Source organism: Pteropus vampyrus, unplaced genomic scaffold (assembly GCF_000151845.1).
Source record: "Pteropus vampyrus isolate Shadow unplaced genomic scaffold, Pvam_2.0 Scaffold23, whole genome shotgun sequence".
Taxonomy (NCBI): Eukaryota; Metazoa; Chordata; class Mammalia; order Chiroptera; family Pteropodidae; genus Pteropus; species Pteropus vampyrus.
In genome coordinates this window covers 7,613,417-7,635,591 of record NW_011888804.1, presented here as the reverse complement: position 1 = coordinate 7,635,591, position 22,175 = coordinate 7,613,417, and the positions used below count along the sequence as shown (strand labels likewise).

Sequence of the window (22,175 nt, the reverse complement as noted above, 5' to 3'; positions counted from 1 at the left end):
GAACACCTAATAAATATTTATTGAATGAATAAGTTATGAAGAACTCAGAGAACTTGGTACTGTTAATTAGTTCTTTTCATGAATCATAGTCTTGCTAGCAAGCCATGAAGACCAGAGTCTAGCAACCCACATTTTTATACCTAAACACTATACTTCTGTTAGACTCTTTGTAGTTTACAGCTTTCATACAGAATGATGCCAGAAAATATGTTTAAAGTGAATTGTAAGGCTTTTAAAGTCAAAGTCTTTCAGATTAGTCTTACCGTCTGCTACACTGTTCAGTACAGTAGCCACTATTTAAATTTGTTGATTAAAATTAAATAAAATTTAAAATCTGTTTCCTCAGTCACATGAACCACATTTCACATGCTACCAAATATGATATAGATATAGACCATTTGCATCATCACAGAAAATTCAAACAGACAGCACTGCTCTAAGGATTATCACTGATGTGTGTGTGTGTATGTGTGTGTGTGTGTGTATGTGTGTGTGTGTGTGTATGTGTGTGCTGGAGTATATTATCACTGATACATATTTATTCTGGAGTAAATCCTTTCATAACTTTTTCTATATATATCCTCACATTATTATTTTGCAAAAATAAGTTCATACCACATAACTTGTTTTTTTGTCACAATATTTTTGACATCTTTCCATATTACTATATATACATATAGATTACCTCATCCTTTTAATGGTTATTTCGTTCTGTTATTGTACCATATTTATATAAGTAGTTCTCTATTGATGGACATTCTACATGTTGAAGCCAGTACGGAAGTTTTGGAAGTATGACTTATTTTTGTTTGATTGGATATATATTTTTAAACCCTAACTTTTTTTATAGTACAATCTTTGCATGTATATAGAAAGAGATAAAGAGAAATTGTTCCTTAAAGTGGGGTGGAAATGTCTATCTAGACTATCAAAAGTTGAAATATCTTTAAACTGTGATAATGAAGTGTGAGAATGTTATTTGAAGTCTCTGGTCAAATATTTAAGTTACACTGGCTGAAACATCATTCATTCTTTTTATTTTTTTCCTACTGTCTTAACATAGGCCACAAATGCTCATACCAATGAGGTGGTGGCAGTTAAGAAAATGTCCTATAGTGGGAAGCAGACACATGAGGTGAGTTAAAGACAGTTGTATACCTAAATGGACATAAGCAAGTTAATATGAAATTGACAGGAGACACAGTTCTTTAAACATTTCTTTAGCACAATTTTTTTTCTTCTTGTGGAGCATACAATAAACATTCCTAAGATTTTAGTTCAATCAACTGTTTTGTGGAAAAGAACATGGGTTGGTATCGTGGATTTATTATAATATATTTGGTGATAGATTTACACTTGCAAGTACTCAAACTAAACACAAGATGATGTAGCTGCTTCATTTTTTAAACATTTACTTTGTCCATTTAAAAAATAAAAAGAACACATATATGTACTTGATAATAAAATGCTATTTTCAATTTAAAAACAATAACATTTTCTTCCTGACTTTAATAGAAATGGCAAGATATTCTTAAGGAAGTCAAATTTTTACGACAGTTAAAGCATCCTAATACCATTGAGTACAAAGGTTGTTACTTGAAAGAGCACACTGCTTGGGTAAGTCAGAGAGCCTCTATTACATTTTTTTCCTATTGAAAAAGGTTTTTTTTATTTTTCTATTATCTCTTTGATTTGTAAAATTACCAGTCCCATTTCTGTCCCATTTGACTTTCGTTATCAGTATTTAACATCTGTTAATACCTCAGAGTGTACCATACGGTGTACATTCCATAAGAATGATGTCTAGCCTATGGGAAATGCCATTCTATAAACACTCAAAGAATAAATAGTGAAAAGTTAACATCATTTTATAATGATTTATTTATAAAAGTAAAAGGTCAGCGTCATCTATTCTTATCCTAGAATTTTTATCTTTGACGTTTTTCATTCCCCACTCCAATTCCCCACAGTTTGGAATTGCTCTTGGTTATCACCATCCCTGTCTAAGTTTTACCAAACAGAGCTTAACACTAGTTAAAATTAAACAGTCTTTTGTTCCACTCTGTCTTCTTAGTATATTTTTCATGATTGTGTTTCTGTTTTTAGGTTGGCACATTAGACGCTGTTTAGAACATGAAAATATTATACTTTGTACTTTATCAGATTGCACATTCCAACTTAAAGTTCAACTTAACTATCATTTATTGAGTGCTTACCACATACCAAATCCTTTCCTCTACATGATCTCCAATTAGGGAATGGAATTTTTGCTCCCAGATAGACAGTATACTTAAACATAAACATTTCTGTTCAAGCAACTCTTTAAGGTATCTAGAGCCATTGTTTCTGTTCTGAGGAGAAATTAATCAGAGGAGCATCTCATTATCTGGAAATGAGTTCTCTGGCAATCTCAGCTGTCTTAAAGGAGTCAAGAAAGGGATTTCGAGCACAGTCTCATGGTTTCAAGTATTTAGAAAGTCCTCTGAGCTCTTATTTGAAGCCTTTTTACTCTTAGATTTAAGTAGAGTGCTAGCTAATAAGGTTGGTCACCTGGTCTCTGTCTGCAACAGATTTGATAGGCTAATTATAAGAAGCTTCTAGGAACTCAGATGTTGGAGACATGCATACAAACAGCCACAAGACTAATTTGACCATAAGGAAGAAGTTGGGGAAGCTAGAATGCAGACCTAATAATTTAAAAGCAGAACAACTAGAGCTGTTTAATGTCAGGAACAAATAACACGCCACAGCTCAGGTGCCTTTGTGTTATGGAACAGTGAGGGAAAGAACGTTTGTGACAATAATATAGAGTTGTTTAATGTGCAATTTAAAAAAATATAAACATAACTATAAAAATATTCACACCATTTGATTTTAAAGTTCAATATTCATGTTCCATATACTCAGAGTAAGGAAGTTTATATAAAGAATTAGAAAAGTATGTGATATAATTGAGAAATGTTCCCATCAAAACTGATTAAAGAAAAAAGTATTTATTTGTCAATTATATCTCAATAAAGCTGAGAAAATAAGTGCACATTAAAGGCTACTATTCTTTATAATAATCACTTATGTAGAATCTTTCATAATAAGAAAATTAATGTTTATAAATCTGCTTACTTTTAATGTTAAGCAGAAAACTATAATAAAGTTTCTAAACTTTAAACATTGAAGCTTCTCATTGTTCTAAATTATTTCAGTACTAAAATAATTTTTATATATTTATATATTTAATATTACACATAAATATGTAATTTAATAATTTAGATATGTATCATATACAATATATACAATATATTATACAATATATTATATGTAATCTATATTACCATGTATATTATGTACCTTGCATTGCATTATTACTGGACTAATTTAGAAGAATGTGACATATATAATATATAATTATATGTATATTATGTAATATATAGTTATTATATATGATATAATATTTATTATACATCAATATTTTAGTTCTCATATTTTCCTAAATTATGCCAGTAATACAAGGTACATAATATATAAATATATGTTTTCAGATTATTTTTTTAAATAAATGGAATCGATGTATTAATATTGATTATGTCTAGGTGATTATAGGAAATTTATATTTTATAATAAGCATATGGTAATTTTTAGACTAACAAAATAATTTATAGGAATCTGCGTGCTTGTGTGTATATGTGGAGACTGGTCACTGACCACTCATAGTTCTGACATTGGCTACAAATCAGTAGCCTGAGACACCTGAAAAAAAATATAAGATGAAAGTAAAGAGTTTTCTCATTTTTACTTTTAAAAAATCCTCTTAAGATTGCAAACCCAATAAATATCAATAGTATTTTAATAGTATTATTTTAGAATTATTTTAAGCTAAAATTTAAATATCCCATATCTCTTAGGGATTCAAGCTGACATAATGAGACATAGCAGCCTACATCCTTAGAGTTCTAAATGATATTTTCTTGTTTAGAACTTTTTAAATGTAAAGATAAGAAATTTACCACTTAATGGTTTATTTTATTTAACTTATATTTTCCAGTATAGGTTTTACTGGCTCGTGTATTTTGTAGCCACTTGCCAAATTATAAAATTTAATTTAATTATAGTGTAATTATTTGGCAGACTTAGCTTGACCATTTGCAGTGACTATTTCCATATCCAGTCCCCTTATAGTCTTAAATCAATTCCAGTTCCAAGTAGTAGATAACAAAACAAATGATAAAAATTATAAAAATCAATTAGTGCCAATTGACCAAAATTTAATCCAGATTCAGTAGGTCAGAATATTTATTCTTCTAATAATCTTAATTCCTTGGTTGGTTGGTTTCAGCAATTTCTTATTAACCTTCATTGTTCGGATTATTATTTTACTCTATTACAGTTGGTGATGGAGTACTGCTTAGGCTCAGCCTCTGATTTGTTAGAAGGTAAGAATAAAGGCACCGTACCCTCCTTTCTGTTTTACCTCGACCAGAATGTTATCTACTCTTATATTAAAGTGCAGTTTGGGCAAGCTAAATGGGTGATGACTTAAGGATTGCGTGAATAAGCTGTGCTAACTTTATCTCTGTAGTGTCACTGAAAGTATCTGAATAATGATTAGCAGCCCTCCTGTTGTTTTGTTTTAGTTCATGGACCATCCTGGTCAGGTACTACTAAAATGTTTGGCTAATGTGATGTAGTATGTGTAGCCAAAAACTTCAAATATATGTGTATATGTGTAAAAGAGAGGTAGATAGTATCAAATTATATTGATATTTAACCCTTTCAAATATCTTGACTGACCCGGTTTTCTTCTGCAGACGCTATTATAACCAGAGACTGTGTTAAGAATTTACATTAAAAAAAAACTTTCTTGATCTCTGAATAGAAATTGCTTATTAGCTGCTTTCACAAATAACGAAAACTGGTAGTTAGAGGGGTAATTATAGATGCCTTTGTGGTAGAGGAGAATAATGTAACTTAAAATACTCTAGGCGTTTAAAAATGTCGGAAGGGACTGGTAAATTTGGGCCCAGCCAGTTGACTTACAACTGACAAGTAAATTAACAATTCATTACAAAGAATATCAGGCTTTATTTTATTTTATTTGGAGGGGTTGGTTTGTTTCTTTTAGACTTAGGTTTCCTGTTATCTGCTTATTTATTGCTATTCTATAGAAAATGCATATCCTGTGTATTGAGCTGAATTCAGTCTAGTATAGTTGTATAAGATAAAAAGAGGAAAGAAACTGATCATCTACTCCTGAATTTTTTTTTCCCTCAGTTCACAAGAAACCACTTCAGGAAGTGGAGATCGCTGCCATTACTCATGGTGCCTTGCATGGGCTAGCCTACCTACATTCTCACGCATTGATTCATAGGTAAGGTTAGAAACTAGTTACGTTTTCATTTCAGCTACAGGACTGTCTGTTCAAGGCACCTTGAAAATTAGTGCATGCTCCAATTTTTAGGGTCCCTAAGGATTTATGGGAAGCAAATAGACCGCTCCTGCTTCTGGATGTAAGGAGTAAAGTTGCCAGAATTTAGTTGCTATCTCTTTGTCTTTCGCATATATCCACAAAGACTTACATTATCTCCATTCTGTAGGTTAACTGTTCACCGGGCAGGGTGTTGCAGGGACATTTGAAAAAGGGCCCAGCAACATTTTGATACTGTGTCAAGAAGAAAAGGAAATTAGCCTTCCTTGCATATATTTCTTTCACAGCTGAGTTTCTTCTCCCTTTCCTATTGCAAATAGCAAGTCAATCTTATATAAATATATGCTGTTTTATCACTTTAAAATATTTTCTGTTTCTGTAATTCATATAGATATTTAGGAAAGTATGAGTGTCTTCATTTTGGCAAATGAAGAAACTGGGACTCAGAAAGATTTAAATAACTTACCCATAGTTTCGCAGCATTTATATAATAAAGATTAAAACTCAGATTTCCTAACTCCTAATCCAAGATTTTCCTCTATGTTATATCTTCTCTAACACAAACTCACCCCCCTCCCTCCATCCTACTTCCCACCACTAATTTCTGAACAAAAATGTTGTTTCCAGTCTTTTCCTTTTACAGTAAAGAACTTCTAATACAGTTACTTTAATGCATGGTGACAGAAGTAGTGGAATGTGAATTAGGTATAAAGAATCTGAGGTGAAAGAAAACACTTTGACATTAGCTAGGAAGAAATGAAACTAGTAAGTCATAGGTTCCCCTTTTACTTCTGTTTTAGTTACATTAGAGTAGCTATCACAAGTTGCTGGTACTAAAAAAGCAGAACTTCCTCAAGATAGGCAAACCAAAATTCCTGCAGTGAGTTTGGCTGATTTATAAGGACTAAGAATGAACCTAATCATGTCTAATAGATATTGATGAAATAAATTTAACCATAATTTCTATGAATTTGACACCCTTTTGAAAAAAATATCTCTCTTTAGTACCAAGAGGTCATTACTGAATGCCAATTTGTTTACGATGATTTTGCCTGCTCCTGTTAAAGCCGCAGTTCAGGTTTTTACTCTTTGTTACCTTAACCTGCACATTAATGTTTTATTTTGTACTGTATTTTAGTATGTAAAAGACATTGAAAGGACAAAAAGAATGCTCTTTATTTAATAATAAATACTATGTCTCAGATTTTATTATTTTGATTTAAAAGGCAAGTCAGTGTTGTAATCAAAGATAATAAAGATATTTTTCTGTTGTAAGAGAAATAAATAATGCTTTTTTTTAGTTCTCTGCCAATTCCTAATGTCATCATGAGGAAAGAAACTGAATTTTCAAGGGAAGATTTTTGGAAACGTTATTTTGGAAGTATTTGAACTTATCATTTTCGATTTGACATAAGTTTACCTCATTCTCTCTGCTTTATCTTCTCACTGCCTATCAATTTACACTTCTTAATTCCTAATAATCATTACACCTCATTTTTTTTTAAAGAGACTAAGTACATCTACATCTTCTCATTCTAAATTATCATACTAAAGAACGAATTTTTAAAAATCATTTTTAAATCTTTTTGCTGCATAAAATATCTAATAGCTTTAGTAATAACCACTTGCAGTTCTTTGCAGTAACACAATAGAAATGCTATTTCTTAACCCCTAATCCTTGTTTGTTTTGATCTTTCAGGGTCTTCTTTTTACTGTACAGTGTTATTTTTAAAATAACACCTTCTATATAACATGTACCCTCAAATGCCTTAGAGTTGCAGTTACAATTAAAGGCAGAGAGAAAGGGTCACAGGCAAGAAAGAAAAGGTATGTGTGTAGTGGAGGTTTATTGGTAGGTAGTCAATGCAGAGTCGCTGAAGATTTGTTACATGACAAAATGTCATGTAACTCAGAAAAGGGAAAAAAAAAAAAAGGCAGTTACAAATGGCACCAATTTTCCCAGCACACGAATTACTTTTGGTAACTGGATTTCGCATCTAAGAATATGGTTTTGTAAGTGTAGTAATTGAATAGTTTTCCTTGGCTGCCATGTCTGCCTTTTTTCTCATTGCAATCTCTCCCTCTGAAGAGAGCTCTACCTTTTAGTGTAATTACTATGACCTACCTATAAGTACACCCAGGAATCTGGGCCCCCTTACAACATGCAGTAATTACTAAATCCCCTTCTGGCTATCTGAGCAAGAGTTTTTAAAATAAACTTTTTGTCTTATTAATTGCATGCTCTGACCTTATTCCATAATCAAAATTGAAAAGTAATTTTCTAACCCTCTTATTTTTTTCCTACAGGGATATTAAAGCAGGAAATATTCTTCTAACAGAGCCAGGTCAGGTGAAACTAGCTGATTTTGGATCTGCCTCAATGGCTTCTCCTGCCAACTCCTTTGTGGGCACACCTTACTGGTATGTAGAATTAGAAAACATGATATAGTTTTAAAAATATGCATACGCAAACAAGATGGACACATAGCATTGGTTTGGTCTTTTTTTTTTTTCCCAACAGTGTCTCACCATGTCTCAAAATGGGAAGAATAGAAAACACTAGCAAGAAGGAACACTCTGTCTTAGTATAAAATTTCCAGTGACTTTAAATTGTTCAAATAAGGTTGATGTCACTATGTGTAAACTGAGCAGGATTATCAACTCACCGTCCAAGCTCAGGTTTTAGATTTCATTTCAAGTTTCTTTTGAACTTTTCTCTTGAGGCAGAGTGTCTAGGCAAGGATGGGAGCTTCTTTAACTTTCTTTAGCCAATGAGCCTAAATGTTACCTTTCAATGAAAGAAATCCAGGTTCTTCTCTTTGTTGAGTTCTCTGATACTTTACCTAGCTTGTCATTCTGACTTAGTTTCACCCCATTCTATTAAAAATTCCTTTCTTTCCTTTCATAGATACATTGGAATTTCATTGTACCTTGGAGAATGACTCATGTCCCTGGAAAACTACTTACCTACTAAAAAATCAGCTATTTGAATTTTTTCATCATGAAATAGCATTTACTAAGCAACTACTTAAGACACGAATAGAGAACAAAACATATTAAACTGATATGGCTACTGCCTTTCAAATGAAAATTCATTATGGATAAAGTAACATCCATTACTATAGCATGTTTGTTTGTTTATTTTTAAGGTGTAATATCTTTGAAATATCTCATTATATTGCTTTTTATAGTTTTATAAAGAATTTTTAAAGTAATTTGTTTAAGTATTTCATACCTATAAATCCTTTATAAATCTCTCTGAGGTAGCTGCTAGAATGCTCTCCATTTTACAGATGAAGAAAGTGATGTACAGAAAGGATAAGTAACTTACCCAAGATCAACCTCATAGGAAATGATGGAACCAGGATTTCTTGAAAATAATCTATCGTTCATGTAAATTATTAAATACATTATTTACATTTTGAAGTGTTTTTCCAAATGATTTGTATAAGGAAATAATATGTTCATCAGACATAATTTTAGAACACCCTCAAAAACAGCTAGCTATTTCATTGAGTCGCTTTATTAGGTGAATTTAGTTTTTAATTTATAACTTGAGCTTTGCACATTATGTTTGTCAGGATGGCTCCAGAGGTGATCTTAGCTATGGATGAAGGACAGTATGATGGGAAAGTTGATATTTGGTCACTTGGGATCACCTGTATTGAATTGGGTGAGTAAAGAGTCCTTTTCATTGTACTTTTGAGAATCATTCCTTATTATGATTGTTAATTCATTCACCCAGCCATTATTTAATGAGTTACTGATATAAGTGTGTCAGATAATATAAATTTATTATTTTTCTTTCACGCTCTTGCATAACATCAGAAGATTGCTTTTTCTCTGCTACATTTTCATTTTAGTAATTTTAGTAAAAGTTTAAGCAGCTGTGGCAGTTAACAAATGTGGGAATACACAATAGTAAGACTAACTGCTTGAAAAATAGCCATTCTTCATACTGTGAGTAGTAATATGTGTCCTTCCTTCCTGTACTATTTGTTACTTGATTACATTCCAACTTGTTTAAGGGAAATTTGAGAAAATAATAGGCTTATCAAAGACCTGACTCTAAAAACTGTGTTTGACCCATATATAGAGAAATCCCCAAACGCCTTCATATTAGAAGGTAACCCCAGCTTTAAAGTTGTTCCCCAAATGTTTTTTCAGTTATCTAAAGTTATCTAAAATACCAAGGATTCTCTGTTCTCTGGTTACATATTTTGAATTTTAATAAATCTTAAAATTACCTTTATCAGTGGTATACTGGTAAATTTAACCAATGATTTTCTTGTACAGTGTTCTGTACTTTGTGACATCTTGGAGATCTGTTTTATATTAGTAACTCAGACATATTTTTCATTTTTTCAACAGTATCATGTTATTCCATTACATGGATACACTATAATTTATTTAAGTGGCCCTCTATTAATGGATATTGAGGTGGTAGTTTTCCTTTCCAGATTCTAATATATCATTCTCTCTTTCACTGCAAAGGAAATTTATCTAATTTATTCACACTGATTTTTGGTGGCACTCATCAGAAATATTTGCATACTTTAAAAAGGACTTATGATGAACTTCCAACAATGCTATGTAGAACTTGACAAGGTAGTTCTAAAATTAAGAAGGCCAAAACTAGCCAAGACAAACCAATTTCGAAGAAATAGGATTCGGATGGAAGAATCACTATACCAAAATCCATATCATAATAATTAAATCAGTATGGTATTGGTGCAGGGAAATACTGATATCCAATAGAACAGACTAGAAAAGCTAGAAGCAAACTCATGTATAAGTTGGATTTTGGTATAAAACAGAAAAGACGTTGTAAATAATATGACAAAAACTTAAAATTAGATTCCTAGCTTATGTTATACACAAAAATAAATTTCAGATATGTTAAATTCCCAAAAGCAAAAAGTAAAACTTTAAAATTTTTAGGAAAAGCCCCCATATGCCTCAGTTTCCTCATTTGTAAAATAGAGATAATAATAGCACCTGCTTCATGAGATCGTTATGAACATTAATGAATTAATAAAGCACTTAAAACATGGCCTGGCATATAATAGGCACTACAAAAGTATAATTATTGTTATTATTGCTCTAGGAGCATACCTTTATAGGTATAGGGAAGAATTTTTCTCAACAACATTACAAACATGATGACAAACATAGTAACTTTTACTACTTTAAAATATAAAGCTGTGTAAAACACAAAAATGAAAAGACAAACCATTGACTAATAGAAAGTAATTGAAACATACCTAACCAACAGAACATTGGTCCAGAATTTATAAAGAACTCTTACAATTCCTTTATTGAATTTCTTTATCAAAAAGACGAAGACAAACAGCCAGTAGAAAAGTGAGCAAAGTATATGATCAAGCAGTTCATTGAAAAGGAAACCTTAATGGACAACAAAAGATACTATTGACAATCAGGGAAATGCAAGTTAAAACCATTTCACACTTATCAGATTGACAAAGTTTGAAAGTCTGAGGATAATACATTTGGGGAGCTGGTGAGGAAACAGGAACTCTTAAACACTGTTGGTAGGAATGAAAATTGGTATAACTCCTTTGGAGTGCAAATCGGCAACATTTAGTAAAGTTGGTGAAGAGCAGCAGTCTCAGTGACCCAGCATTTCACTTCTAATTATACACCTTAGAGAAATCTTTAGCTTTCTACATTGGAAAATGTACACTGGAAAGGCTGCAACTTTGTTTGCAAAAGCTATGAAAGATAGAAACAACCTAAATTCTTATCCAAAGAAGAATGGATAAATTAATTATGGAATACTATATTGCAGTTAAAAATGAACTGGATCTACATGTATTATCACAGATAAATCTCAAAAATCACAACATTGAATAATTAGTGAACAAAGAAAGATGCAAAAGTATACAGTATGATGCCAATTATGAAAATTTTATAAACAGTTTTATTTATTTACCAGCATATATGTATTAGTGTGTGTATATATGTATGTGTGTGTGTGTGTATATATATATATATATATACACACACACAAATAAAACATAAGAGCATAGATGTAAAAGAATAGTAAACTCTCTAGAGGGAGGAAGATGAACAGAGTTACATTTACTTTCTTATTTTTTTAGACGAAAAAATATCTGAAATAAATATGACAAAATAATGATAAATCTAAGTGGTTGGTGCCAGTTATAATATTATGCAAATTTTTATGTATTTGAAATATCAAAAATTTAACTTTTTAAAAGTTAGAAATAAATGTATATTCCTCTTATTTAAAAAAAAAAAAAAAACTACTCTCCGCATAGCAGAGTTAGCAGTATAGAGTAAGTTTTAGAATAGGCACCTGGATTTGAATCTTGGTTTTACCAACACTTAGCTGGCAGGACCACCATGTAAGGCTATACATACTTCAGTAGGCATTCAGGTAGTCTAGGATGTAAATGACATCTCCTGGAGTTGTGTAACATGTTGATTCAGACTATAAAACCTTGGACAATTTTCTTAATTTCCCTAAGCCTCAGTTTTCCTAAGTGAAAATAACAATACGCATATCATAAATATTGTCAGACTTCAATAAGATAACATATGTAAAGTGTTTAACATAGTGCCTGGAACATAGCAAATGCTTAATAACAGCTAATTGCATTTACAATGTAGGATTAATTCTGTTTTTGTCCTTTTTTTCCCTAAGTTACACATAAAATAGTGGTGCATCTTAAATAGTGGTGTATCTTATAGTCAATAGCATCATAGGTTCAGAGAAAGATGATAGTACATGTTCAGTTAATATTCATGAAATAAAATTGTTTCCAAGGACATTTAACTTCTCAGCAATTATTCAAAACTTATTATACTGGTAATGTAATAAAACCTACAAGTACTTTTTTGACAGCTTTACCATATATCTCTATCTCCTTGGCATTTAAAAGAAGGATATTTTTATATGAAAGAATATTAAACTGATGCATATATAACCCTGAGCAATGAATTTTTTTTTAAATTTCTGTGTATTTGAGGTTTAATGAAATTCCAGGCACAAATAGTATGATTTTAAATTATACTTTTAATGTTGAAATTACTTTGAAAGTTGTAGATAGTACCTGAATAATGTTATCCCTTTTCCTTATATCTCTTCTATAATAGTTTATATTTTTTAAAAGCTCCCTAATCTGTAAGTCAAATTGCTCAGGTAACATCACAAAGCAGGAAGGTGATAATGTTAGTGGCACCATGCCTCCTTCCTGGATCAAGCACCACATTTCCTAGGCGGTTAAGCCTGTTTTACAAATTATCTTTTGCTGAATTGATCTTCCACTGAAAAAATTAGTTAAATGTATGAATCTGTGGAAAATACTTGGACAATGAAATTGCCCAGTTACTAGATATTTTATTTTTTAACATTACTTCAAGAGAAGTTAATTCATTGCCGTTCTGTTTAAACTACAGACGCTCAGTTCACTAGCAAAGATCATGGTAGAGGCTGGCAAATGGTCCATCAGCATTGACAGGGAACTGACTATGTTTGGATTCTCTGGGCGGCACAAAACACATAAATGTCGTTACATAGTTTCTTTGCTTGGAATTTTCTTCTTCCACATTTAGCCACTCATTGTTTATCTGTCCCTATATGAATGCTGTGATGGCTGTAGTGTTAAGCTATTTAGTCTTATAAATCTTCTAATTTTTTTTTCATTTTGAAATACTAGAACTATCTGTTATAAAATGCACAGGATTATTGAAGAGGCACTGAGACCTAGTGAAAAGAACATGGGCCTTGGAGTTTTGCAGGACTGGGTTGAAATGCCAATTTAGCCGCTTACTGCATGATTTGCCTTCATTATTAGGCTTGCTGACCCTCTGTTTCTTCAGTTGGGAAATTTGAATAATAATGCTTACCTTGCCAAGTTGTTGTGCAAATTATGAATAACATATGTAACACCTAGAGTGCCTGACATTTAATAGGAACTCAATAAATTATTGAGTAGCAATTGGTAGCAATTATTACTATCATTAATTAATGTGATTGTCAGCTACATTTGTTCATAAGAAATCTGTTGCCTTATCACGAAGTATTTGTCTAAAGACAGGGGCACTCTTTGATCTTCCTTATTCAAATAAAGCTCAGTCTAGGAGCTCCAGTTTAACATGAGCTTTGCCAAGTAGAGCAGTGTCCAAAAGCTTCATTGAACTGATTCCTGAACGTTGATCTCATAAAACACACATGGAGCATCCATAAAACCTTGATTATTTTATTTAATTAAGTAGAAATCACTATTTTTTTCTTTTAATTTACTTAATTCAGTTTTTTTTTTTTTAATACTTCCATCTTTCTCTCTTGAGAGAATACAAATTACTTATCACAAGGTGGCTTCAAAAGCACTCCCACTTCCTATTCTGTTTGTGTAAAAGCTTGTAAGCAGATTATTCTATTATATAGCAAGGATTGACAAACTTTCTGTAAAGGACCAAATAATAAGTGCTTTAGGCTTTGTGGGCTATACATTCTCTGTCATTACTACTCAACTCTGCTATTGTAGCATTAAAACAGCCATAGACAGCGTGTTAATGAATGGGTGTGGCTGTGTTCCAATAAAACTTTACTGAAATGGGCTGTTAGCTGAATTTGGCCCACAGTTTGCCAAACCTTACCCTGTAGTATTCTGGATTAGCACTGAGTCCTGTAACCATGACTCATAGGATTTATGTGCTGCATCTGGCAAAGGACTTGAACATATGTGAGGCCATCTGAAACTAATATTTAGCAAACGTTTCCCAGATCATAGAGCTGCGAGCTGTGCTGTGTTTGGAATACCTTTAGTCCTGTGCCTCTCTGTCCTTGAGCTATTCTACCATTGTGTGATCGGCTATCTTGTCTTATTCACTGACACAGTACCTGCTACTTAGTGACACTCCCCATTCCTGCTTCAGATCTGAGCCACTGCCTTTCTTATCACTGTTGAATTGGGGTTTGTTGTTGTTTTTGTCCTTTCATCCTCCTCTTTCTAAATTTCTGTTTTCTTCTTCCTTTAGCCCCCTATCCCTCCCGTGTCTCTTGCACATTTAGTTCAGTGTTCTTTTGAGCAGCTCGAATTTTATACTTTTTGCCAGTGTGCAAGAGGGTTCCCATCCTTCTGATAGTGAATGGAGCCATCACATAGTAGCTAACGCAAGCCCCAAGACTTAGTCTCTTCTCAGTCACTTTGTGACTTCATTCTGCACAAAGATTCTTTGTTGACAAAGTTTCTTCTTTGCCTTAGTTTGCCTTACCTTCATTTATGTTTTTTTATAGGTATTTTTGGCCACTAAAAATAAATACCGATGCTGCGTGCAGCACTAGAAATTCAAAGATGATATAATAGACATTGTCCCTGCCCTCCTGAAGTTTAGCAAAGAGGACACACATTAAATAAAGAATTACACAATAATTAATTATGATTGTCATAGGTTATAGAAGGGGACAATATAATATGCAATGATAATATCTAATGAGAAACGTAGTTTGAGAGCTCAGGAGAGGCTTATAAGCATTAATAAATATTGAGTAAATATTTATTAAATTAATACAGAAATGAAACTATATTTAAGATAAAACCTGAAGGATTGGCAAGACTTAGCCAGATAAAGTTTAGGAAACGAAAGTGAGAGGGGAGTCCAGACCGAGAAAGCAGCATGTGTGAAAGGCTCTGAGCTTGCTTCTGAAGCAAAAGATGGTATGAAGAAGGGGTAGTGTGGTGGGAAGGGGGATTGCTTCTCAGAATGAAATGCTGGAGCTAGCCAGGGTTACGTTAATGAAGGCCAATAGGCTATGTTTAAGGATCTGGACTTTGTCTTAAGGATGATGGGAAGCCGATGATGGTTATATGATGTATTCCTAGTTCCACATGGCTTTAAATACTTGAAGTTCTCTGAAATCCAAGTTCAAGAAACTTTCTAGAGTCTGCCTCCTGAAAAATAAGACAAACCTAAACCAGTTATTTCTCTTCCACATTAGAAACAGCTATAAATTCATTTGTCCACACTGCAGTATTCAAACTTCTACTCGTTAACTATTCATGTCCCTATAATACCATTAACTATTTGATAAGTATAAAGTATCCTTTTGAGAGATTAATAAATATTTGTAGACTCATAGACACATTTTCAAGGTATCAGAGATCACTTAGTCAAGACTATAAAAGGCCCCTCTAAAGTATCATGGATGAGTAAGTATAGTTGCCTTCTGCTTGAGCGGTGCCAAAGATGTAAAGTTCACTACTTTCAAAATCGTTCATTTAGGTTGGGAGTTGGATGTTTTTTTGTCTTGTTTTATACTACTCCTGCTTTTCACAAGTTCTCAAGTTCTTCCTTCTATGAGTAAAAATGTCTTCCCTGTTACTATGTCCTTTGTCTTTGTTCTGTTTCTTAGAATTGCAGAGAATAAGCCCGATTCACCATGTTAAAAGTGGTTACTAGAAGAATCTTTATTTAAAAACCAAGATGCTCTGATGAAACCAGAGATCAGATTATGAACTACAAACTGGTACTATATAAAGAATCCATTAGGATAGCCACAGTAGAATGAGATAGTTATTTATCTCCTATGACATAATAACTAATAAATAGCATAGAATTAACTATACTCAGAACCTTGTTTCTTTTGTTAACAGTTAGAGTGCCTAATATGTGAATAGCATCTTATTACATATTCTCAGGGAATAAATAAAAGAATAAGAGTATTTGGGTTATATGATCTTGTTCTTTGAGCTTATAATTTTCTTTGAAAGAAAAATCTGTATGTTACGTAAATGCAATAGGTGAGTACATGCCAAATGAGCTGTAAAAGAGAGCTATAAAATTCCAAAGAAGAGATCGTGGTGAGATGGGATGGAGTCAGTCTTCCATTAAGAAATAACTTGATTCACTGATTTTCTCTTTAGGATGGGATGAACCAAGCCTTTTTTATTATTCATCCACCTCTTTCTCCCTCCTATTTCCCTTCCACCTCCACCTATAACAGTTCTCTGGCCTGGATAAGCCTTCAAACAGTGTCTATTGGATTTAATTATTTTATGTCCTATACTATGTTAGTGATGTTTAAGATGTTCCATTCCATAATAATCTTTTTTTCATTTTGCATTTCTGTGCCTTCCAAATTTTTTTTAATGAATACATATTTTTTAATTAAAACACATACACGAAGATGTTGTCGACATAAGAACAGAATTTATTAGAGTTTGTTTGAACCAAACTGAAGACATACTAGGAAGCAAGATCTCAATGGATTGAGAAAATGCTCCTGAGAATGGCAGTTTGGCAGTTCTTTTTATACATTTAGAATCAAAGGAGAAAACATAAGGAAGGTTACATGAAATTTATTGGTGGTAGATTAAGGAGGTGGGAGAAAGCAAAGCAGGGAAATCTCTGGGATTGGATGAAAAGCAAAATGGAGAGATACATACTTCTTTTACATTGGTGGACACAGGATGGTTAACATATAACGTTTTTAGTAAATAAAGATGTTATGGGGGCAACAAGATAATAACGAGGAGTTTTGGTGAACCTGCTCTTCTGAGAGTGGTTAAGCCTCCGAGAGATCTTGAAGATTATTCTAGCGTTTCAAAGGTACGTTAACCTAGACGCACAAGAATAATGGACAGGGCTCATTTCAGGCAAAGGATAACCTTTTACTAAGGAAGCCGGGGCCTGGGGCTTGACTACCCACCATGACCTATCCAGTAAGGAATTCATAACCAGGTCATCGCGTGTGGTTACTTTTGGTCACTGAGTTTGTCAGGCCTGCCAGGCAGCCCCCCGAGCTTGCCAGCTTTTCTACATGGCCCCTTTTACATTCACAGTGTTCACACCTATTGTGAAAAGATAGGCACAGACTAGCCTTTTGAAGATATGTGAAAAAGATAAGAAATTTTTCTTTCACTCTCTTGAAATGGATCTGTTAGGATCTTTGCAAATGTACATTAAGATGACCAGCAGCTTCTCCTGAGTGGCTATTCTGGGCCGACCTTAGAGATTCAAGTAAGTTGATCATGTGGCATGAAGACAATAACAAGCTATTGATTTAGCAGCAAAGCTTTGCTCATAGTTCCTTGTTTCTCTGTCTGCCTGATTTCTTTCAAGAATTGCTTTATTGGGCTTCTTTTTCTTTCAGCGGAACGGAAGCCCCCCCTCTTTAACATGAATGCAATGAGTGCCTTATATCACATTGCCCAGAATGACTCCCCAACATTACAGTCTAACGAATGGTAAGACTCTGCTATCATTTCAAATCTCTAAGAAAATCGCCATATGTTGTTGGCACGTTCATTAAATTTCATTTTAACTCTCTGACCTGGAAAGCATTTCATTTCTTCATTGAAAGTTATAAAAAGTGACATTGGCATTAACTGCCTACACACATACACATTTTTATTTCTGTCTTCACTATGGCTTGCATTGTGTCCTTAACGTGAGTAGCAACTGAAATCCTACGGAGAACACACCCTGCTGCCTTCCTAACAACTCTAGTCTCTTCAGTCATGGCAGTCTCGTATTGGTCACCTCAGCTCTTATCACTTCTAAGCAGAGAGGAAGTACCCTCTTCGATGTCATTATTTTTCCAGGTGTCATTTTTTTTTTAACTATGTGTGTATTTAAATGGTTTGAGGCAGAACATATACTATCTATTCAAAAGATGTAATGTTCCTTGCTGAATATTTTGATAACCATTTAGGCTACAAGAGTTACAGAAAAAGGACAATTTAAAGAAGAGTGGACAAAATGAAATTTTCAAGACAGGAAGTATTTTCATCCAGGAAGCATGTGCCTAGGTTCTCCGACTTTTATGCTTTAAGTTTTGGCACCTGGTTGTAGGTTCTGAGTGATGGAGGAGTAACCAACTGGTCATGAAGAATATAGATTTGAGACTTATAAGAATTATCACCTTTGGAGAGAAAAATGTGTATAAAACTATTATATGTAAATCTAGTATTTTTTACTTTGTGATAGATGTTATGATTTGATCTTGTTTTTGTATGATATATTTATGTGTTAACTAACTTGAAGTGTCCACATTCATTAGCCAAAAGAATTAATTTTAGATACCATAAAGTTAAAAATGATCCAGCTCTCCTGATATTCAAAAATATTTTAATAAAAGCCTCCTAAAATGTAAAATTTTCCTTAAATGACAATTATTTTAAGTAATCCATATGTTCTACAGACCTTGATTTTATTTTCTTTCGATGTTTTTGCACACACAGGACAGACTCTTTTAGGAGATTTGTTGATTACTGCTTGCAGAAAATACCTCAGGAAAGGCCAACGTCAGCAGAACTATTACGGGTAATTTTTCAAATTTATATTCGAGGAGGGGGATTTAAAGTCATGTTGTAGTGGAATATAGTAAATCATTTCTGTAGCACCTCATCATGACAAACTGGATTAGAACACACTGCCTTGTCATTTATCCAGAGATAGTAGCTAGGCATAGAAATAGCAAGATTGTAGCAATGTATATATTCTATATTCCCTGTGGATAGTTTTTTCCATCTTTTTCTTTTTCTTGCCCCCACACCACTTTTTGACTTATTACAAAGAATATTCCTCCTTGCTCTGGTTATTATTGTGATGTTTCTATGACTAATATCTGTATGATATTACAATGTTTAATGCAGTGTTTTCAGGACAGAATCTGCCATGGTTCAAATGACAGCTCTGGATTTTCACTGAGGTTGTTACCAAATCATCAGGCAGTAAAGATATATGATAAAGACATAAGCAGACATTTACATGACATTACATCATACATGTTGGTGTCAAGAGTATCATGTTAACAGCATTCATTTGATTTAAACATCTCATTTTTCAGCATCTCTTTTCATGTAACATTTTCTTACAGATTTTATACATAGGTGATGTGTTCCATTCATATTAGTAAAGTATGTGGGAATCTTTTACAATATAAATATCTTTTCTTTGGCACAAAATAATCCAGATTTCTTTTTATATATGTATGTTCTTCAACTCTTTGTTTGTTTATTTTAAGAAAAATTCAGAAGGATTGCATTGCCTAAATTCATGAAGCTTAAAAATGTCAGCGATCTTTATAACAGAAGAATACATTGGCTAGGCCACTATTCTGCTTGCCTTAGCAACAGCTCCACATTTCTGCAGGGAATAATGGCAACCAGAACAAAACACCAGATTATATAAGTCAAAGTAGTATCTTTATTATTTTGAAGTAGGCAAAGATTTTTTTTAAAGGACACAAAAAGCATTATCATAAAGGGGAAAAAAATTATAAATATGGGCTGTATTAAAATTAAGGAGGAAAAATACCTCATAGAAGAAGAGACTACAAGGATTCTAGTTTACAAGAGACTACAAGATAAATTTTATAATAATATGCAACAAAAGGATATAAAAAGCAAATAGAAAAGGTAAAGAAAGAAATGGAAGAGAAAAATTAAAACAGAAACAATTAAAATCATAAGCAACAAGCTAATAAACTAATCCATTTAGGATATTTCCAATGGTAGATAGTCTTAGGGAAGTAAAATTAAATGCAAAAGAAAAAATTCTAAAGATGATTATAGAGAAGATAACACATATGAAAGACAAGGGAGATCTATTCTGTTCCAACCCATTATTTTTGAAGAAGAAAAGAAAACATATGGAGCAGAAGATATTTAAAGATATACCTTAAGAAAACTTTTTGGAAATAAATGTTTGGAACTTTATTTGATTTAGTCTTTATTTGATTTGGTAGGTCAGATCAAACGAGCCCACCATTTATTCAACAAATATCTACTGATTACTGTGTGCCAAGCATTGTTTTAAGCACAAGAATAATATAATAGTATACAAGAAAGAGATAATTCCTGTATTCATGGAACCTACATTCTAATGAAGGTGTATTAAAAACGAACAAATAAGTACATATAATATGATATAATATCAGGTGGTAGTAAATTCTTTACAGAAACATAAAGCAGACATAGGGATGAGGGACAGGAACTACTGTTTTAGATAAGTTAGGGAAGGCTCTTCTATGGAGATGATGTTTGAGCAGAGCCCTAAAGAAAGAGACTGTGAAACTGATCTTCAGTGATCAACAAATCCTATTCTGGTGAAGATGCTTAATTCTAAGACTAAAAAGAGATTTATACAAACAAGCTGAAAAAAATATTTTGGTGTGAAAAAACCAGTTGGCTTCAGATTTACCGCTTCAGGAATATTTAAAGCTAGAAAGCAGTAGAACAATGTTTACAAAGTTCTAAGGAAAAGAAAATGTAAAACCAATGATTTGTGACCAAGCTAAGATGCTCTTCAATTATAAAGACAGCTGATATTTTCAAGCCTCACGACTTTAGGCAACTTTCTTTTCTTAAAAGCTTTTTTTTTTTTTTAAGAAAAAAATTGTTCAATAGCAAAATTCAATCAATCTAGAGATTAAACGAGAGAGAGAGAGAGAGAGAGAGAGAGAGAGAGAGAGAGAGAGAGAGAAGGAAGAAGGAAGAAGGAAGAAAAAATGAATTAGGGGCCAGAGAAACTGGTAAAAGAACTGGTAGTGAAATAGAATTTAGATTGGCAAAAAATACATATTGTTATTTATTTTGCATAAGTAAAGAGACTACATTCTTCATTTTGAGTAGGTAATACAAGTTTCAGAAGATAAAAATACAGTGGAAGGCAGAGTATGAAAAGTAAAACTCCTTTATCATTCTAGGCTCCTCTTTACAGTTAGCAACCACTGTCACCAATTTTGTGCATGTCCTTCTAGAGATATTTTTGTATATGGAAGTAATTTTTTAAAAAATTTTGCACCAATTATAACAAACTATAAACACTTTTACCTTGATTTTTTAATGTTATAGTGTGTTGTGGGTATTGTTCTGTATTACTACATGTCGGGCTACCTCATTCTTTGTAATGGCTCCATAATATTCTCATAATGACCACAACCTTTTTAACCAGCTCACTTACAGTGTTTGCAATTGTTTGCTATTACAAACTGCTGCAGTGAATATCCATGTGCATGTGTCATTTTGTACCTGTATATAGATATCGAAAGAATAAATTCCTAGAAGTAGAATTGCTAATCAAAGTGAATATGGATTTTAAATTTAAATAGATATTGCCAAATTGGCCTCCAAAGAAGTCGCACCAATTTATAGTCCCACTAACAAAGTATGAATACCAAAACTTTTTTGAAATTGTTAGTCAGATCAGTGAGGAACTTTTCTCACTGTAGTTTTAATTTGTGTTTCTTATTATGAGTTAGGTTGAGCATCTTTCATATGTTGAAAAGCCATTTCTAGTTCCTTTTCTGTGACTATGATTTCTGCCCATTTGTCTGTCGGTTTTTTTCCTTATTAATTTGTAGTAGATCTTGTAAAAATTTTTTTCCTATTTTGACATTCTTTATTCTGGACTTTTTTGGGGAGGTCATATAGAAATTTGTTATAAGGAATTTTCTTTCTCTAGTTGGCTATCTAGTTGTTCCTGAATATTTTTAAGTAATCTATTTTTTCTTGACATTTTTCTTCCTGACTTTAAAATATAACCTTCACATCGAATCTATTTAAATATAAAACTAAAGTAAAACCATTGATATGGTTAAAGAACAGAGTGTAAACGTTATAAACATTAACTATGCAAAAATAACCATGTTACCAAAAAAAAAAAAACTAGGGGTAGGAAAGAAATGTAAGTGTACTAATTTTCTTATTTTTCAGAGTAAATGGTCAGTAATAGTTCTTTAAATATAGGTTTTTTTAAAAAA

The 22,175-nt window shown here is 32.6% G+C and overlaps 1 protein-coding gene across 2 annotated transcripts in view; it reads left to right on the top strand.

Moving 5' to 3' along the window:
* TAOK3 (TAO kinase 3) overlaps positions 1 to 22,175 on the top strand; it is a 152,355-nt gene that overhangs the window by 84,329 nt on the left and 45,851 nt on the right. For both annotated transcript variants that reach the window (XM_023528253.1, XM_011355842.2), the window contains exons 4-11: positions 1,064 to 1,135; positions 1,516 to 1,617; positions 4,382 to 4,427; positions 5,266 to 5,362; positions 7,727 to 7,840; positions 9,001 to 9,092; positions 17,562 to 17,655; positions 18,652 to 18,733. In XM_023528253.1, the coding sequence (XP_023384021.1) occupies positions 1,064 to 1,135; positions 1,516 to 1,617; positions 4,382 to 4,427; positions 5,266 to 5,362; positions 7,727 to 7,840; positions 9,001 to 9,092; positions 17,562 to 17,655; positions 18,652 to 18,733 (699 nt within the window). The remainder of the gene's footprint in view (positions 1 to 1,063; positions 1,136 to 1,515; positions 1,618 to 4,381; positions 4,428 to 5,265; positions 5,363 to 7,726; positions 7,841 to 9,000; positions 9,093 to 17,561; positions 17,656 to 18,651; positions 18,734 to 22,175) is intronic.